Here is a 3,718-nt window from a genome sequence, read left to right on the forward strand (position 1 = left end):
TACAAAGGTATCAACCTTGAAAAAACCACCGAAATGCAAGTCCAACATCAGGAGGATCTTCAAGTGGTTTTTAAAGTTTGACTTTATTCCAATAATTCACTTCTTTTCTGTTCTAGGCATTATGCTTTACCAATAAGCTCTTTCAACTTTCAAGGACATACTGCCTTTGTCCATCTTGCTTTTATTTTCTTAGTCACTGATTTTGTGTGTTGATTTTGTTGTTGAATTTGATGTTGTTGATTCTGAATTTGACGTTGTTGAATTGGGTAGTCGTTAAATTTGATGTTGTTTCTGCTTCTAAATTTGATTCTGATTTTGATTATTAGTATTTGATGGGAGAAAGGGAGGTAATGGTGGTGGTGGAGTAAGGGAGGTGCTGGTGGTGGTAAAGATGCTGGTAGTGGTAAAGGGTATTTTTGTCTGTAAAAATTTAAAAGAACGATTTTAATACAAAAAAAAAACGTTAAGGATGGTTCTAAATCAAAAATTACGTTGGGGACGATTTCGATTCTGACCCTCAACGTTAAGGACCAAAACAATACTTATCCCTAAAAATTATTAGTCACTTACAAAAAAAAAATTATTTTATTTTCTCTTATTTTTTATTTATTTATTTTTTTTTTGCCAAAATCGCTTATCTTTCAAAATTATTATTTTTCTCCAGCTATGTGAATTTTTGATGCTATAATATCTCCTGCATCAATCATGCAAACAGTTCAGTGTGTACTGCCTTTAAATAGACAATAATGGGCACAGTTTATTGTGCATTACCAAAAGCAATAATGGAAGTTATAGTCCCTACCCTCCTCCTCTGCCTCCTAACCCTTGTGGCTGGTGGCACACCATCTTCGTCTCCAACCCCAAGTGTTCATCCGACCCACTATACTTCAACATTCAATAGAAGTCTTTTTCCTCCTGATTTTCTATTTGGTGTTGGTACTTCTGCGTACCAGGTTCTCATCATCTAACCCACAGCAATAATAATGCATTATTTCAATTATTTTGCTTTTTTGTTTTTTTCCTTTATAGTGATGACATTAAAAATTTGGATTTAAGATCTCGTACATTGTACATATCATATGTTAGAGATATAACTACTTACAGACTTTCTCCTATCATGACAATATACTGCTTAAAGTCTAGACCGAGTCTACTCTTCTTTAGTTGGTTAGATATTGAATAAAAGATGGGAAAAGATATTTGAATACAGAATTTTCTTTAGTCATTCAATACTTTATGTACTTCATTATTCTATCTTTTGGATGTTGAGACTCATTTATTTTCTTAATTAAATTATATATATATATAAATGAAAGAACTAAGCGATTAACAAATTTATTGCAATAGTGTTCTTTATGGAAAAAAAAAAAACAAAAACAAAAACACACACAATAAGCTTGATTCTTGTGTCATTGGCATTTTTGTTTGTTAACTATTATAACACAGGTGGAGGGAGCTGCCGATATTGATGGCAGAGGAGCGAGTATTTGGGACACTTTCACAAAGCAGCATCCAGGTTGCCACTATATCTATTATCACTTTCACTTCAACTGCATCCAACTTTTTTATTTTTAAAAAAAGAAAACTATAATAGGGAAATTCATGGAGTTAGATGGTATAATGTTTTGTCACTAAGAACAAGTACCTACAAAATACAGATACTTCGCTCACTCAGTTGCTATGTTCAAGTGTCGGATACAATATTTATTGATATTTGTCTGATATGCGTATTTTTTTTATGTCTAACTCTATCTTAATAAAAAAATAAAATTTTTTTTTCGAATATATTTATATTTTGTATTCATATCAGTATTTATGCATGATAGATAAGCAGCAAAGACTCACTATACTACCAGCATGATTCACGTGCATTAAATTTTCAAATGCAAAAATATAATATAAAGTTACAAATTTGGATTTAGCTAAAACGGGTAGGAGGACAATGGGACAAGCAGGGACAGATTTTTATCCAATCCAACTCTGTTCTGTCTTATAATAATTTACATTGAATTCGTTTTATTTTTATTCGCAAGTAGTAAAAATTTAAATTTTAAGTGGATATCCGCTTCGTTTTTATTCGTTTTTATAATTATTAAAATTTAATAAATAAAATTAAAATTTAAAATTTATATAATCATCATCACATACATAACATAAATTCTAAGCTAAAAGTTTTTATATTTTTTATATATATAGAAAAATAATCATGTCACTTTTAGATCGACAACATAACTTATTTTTAATTATATTTTTTTTTCTAAAACTTCCCATAACTCTTATAAATAAGACAAAAAATATCAAAAAAATTAACATGACAAATAAGAATTTGAGATATTTTTAGAAAAACTAAAAAAGTATAATTATAAAAAAGTAACATTATTAATTTACGAGTGATATTATAACTTTTTTTATACATTCTATACGTTGTTCTATACTTTTAGCAAAACATTTTCTTTTAAAATGTGCCCGAGACCCCATATAATAAATTAATAATATAATATAATTCCACATGCTTCTTTTCTCTCTCACCTGTAACCCATGATTCTCGTTGTTTCTCCATTTAATTTCCCCGTTTTTTTTCCCGGACTAAATATTACGAAATAAATGAGATAATTAGCAACTTGTTATTAATGTTGGTCCCAAGGACATGTGAAAATTAAATAAGAGTAATTGCTTTCAAATCAATTCCCAAAAAATAATAATAATAATAATTGCTTTCATGATGCTTATGCTTTTGTCAGTTGCTGAATTATGTGTGCAGTTGAGGTCCCACAGTTTCTAACAGGAGTTCAATAATTGTTTTTGATTTTTGGTTCAAACAATAAATACAGAGAAGATATGGGATAAGAGTACTGGTAATCCTGGAGCCGGTTTTTATCATCACTACAAGGTAAAACTCAATTACTGAAAAGCTTTAACCTTAGAGAAATAATTAATTAATTATCATATATTGAATTATTAGAGAACTAATCTGGAAATATAAATTTTGTAGGATGACATAAAAGTGGTGAAGGAGATGGGGCTGGATTCCTTCAGATTCTCCATCTCATGGTCCAGAATATTTCCCAGTAAGAGATATTTCATATTAAATTAAAAGTATTAATGAAAGAATTTGTGACAAATAATTTTTAAATATTAAAGTATATTTTAGAGATATTAAATTCTTACTAATAACATGATAATTTTGTCCATAAAAAATAATCTTTGATATTTATAAATTTTAGTTTGTATTTTTGTCTACCAAACTCTTTCACGTTATTTTGATCTATTTATTCTAAATTAAATGTTGCAATTGGCAAAACCACTACTTCCTCTCACATTACATAAGTAGATAAGTTCATAAGTACATAGGCGTTATTATTTTAACAATATTTTAATTAATTCTTTTTGTTGAGTTTCACTAAACTTTTTTCTGAAAGGAAATCATAAGAGAAAGTATATATATTTTTATTGTTCAGAAAAAAAAAATTAAAGATTCCTAATATAAAATTTATTTACACTACAAACTTGTTGTTTTCTTTCATTTTCTCAAAATTAAACCAAACTCACAAATAACCCCTAACTAAATTTTAGTAAAATTAGGAGTTCTGAAAGTGGGATTTGAAGCTCTCCTAGGATATAACAAGTACTACTTAGATTCCAAAACATAAGACCTTTCATGATATAAAAATAATGAAAAATTATATTTTATATATAATTATATATTATTTTCCCCTCT

The 3,718-nt window shown here is 28.2% G+C and overlaps 1 protein-coding gene across 1 annotated transcript in view; it reads left to right on the forward strand.

Moving 5' to 3' along the window:
- LOC107612906 (vicianin hydrolase) overlaps nucleotides 732–3,718 on the forward strand; it is a 9,694-nt gene continuing 6,707 nt past the window's right edge. Inside the window, exons 1-4 of the mRNA XM_016314689.2 lie at nucleotides 732–953; nucleotides 1,447–1,516; nucleotides 2,832–2,890; nucleotides 2,993–3,068. Of these exons, the coding sequence (XP_016170175.1) occupies nucleotides 747–953; nucleotides 1,447–1,516; nucleotides 2,832–2,890; nucleotides 2,993–3,068 (412 nt within the window). The 5' untranslated portion in view covers nucleotides 732–746. The remainder of the gene's footprint in view (nucleotides 954–1,446; nucleotides 1,517–2,831; nucleotides 2,891–2,992; nucleotides 3,069–3,718) is intronic.

This window comes from Arachis ipaensis, chromosome B08, assembly GCF_000816755.2.
Source record: "Arachis ipaensis cultivar K30076 chromosome B08, Araip1.1, whole genome shotgun sequence".
Taxonomy (NCBI): domain Eukaryota; kingdom Viridiplantae; phylum Streptophyta; class Magnoliopsida; order Fabales; family Fabaceae; genus Arachis; species Arachis ipaensis.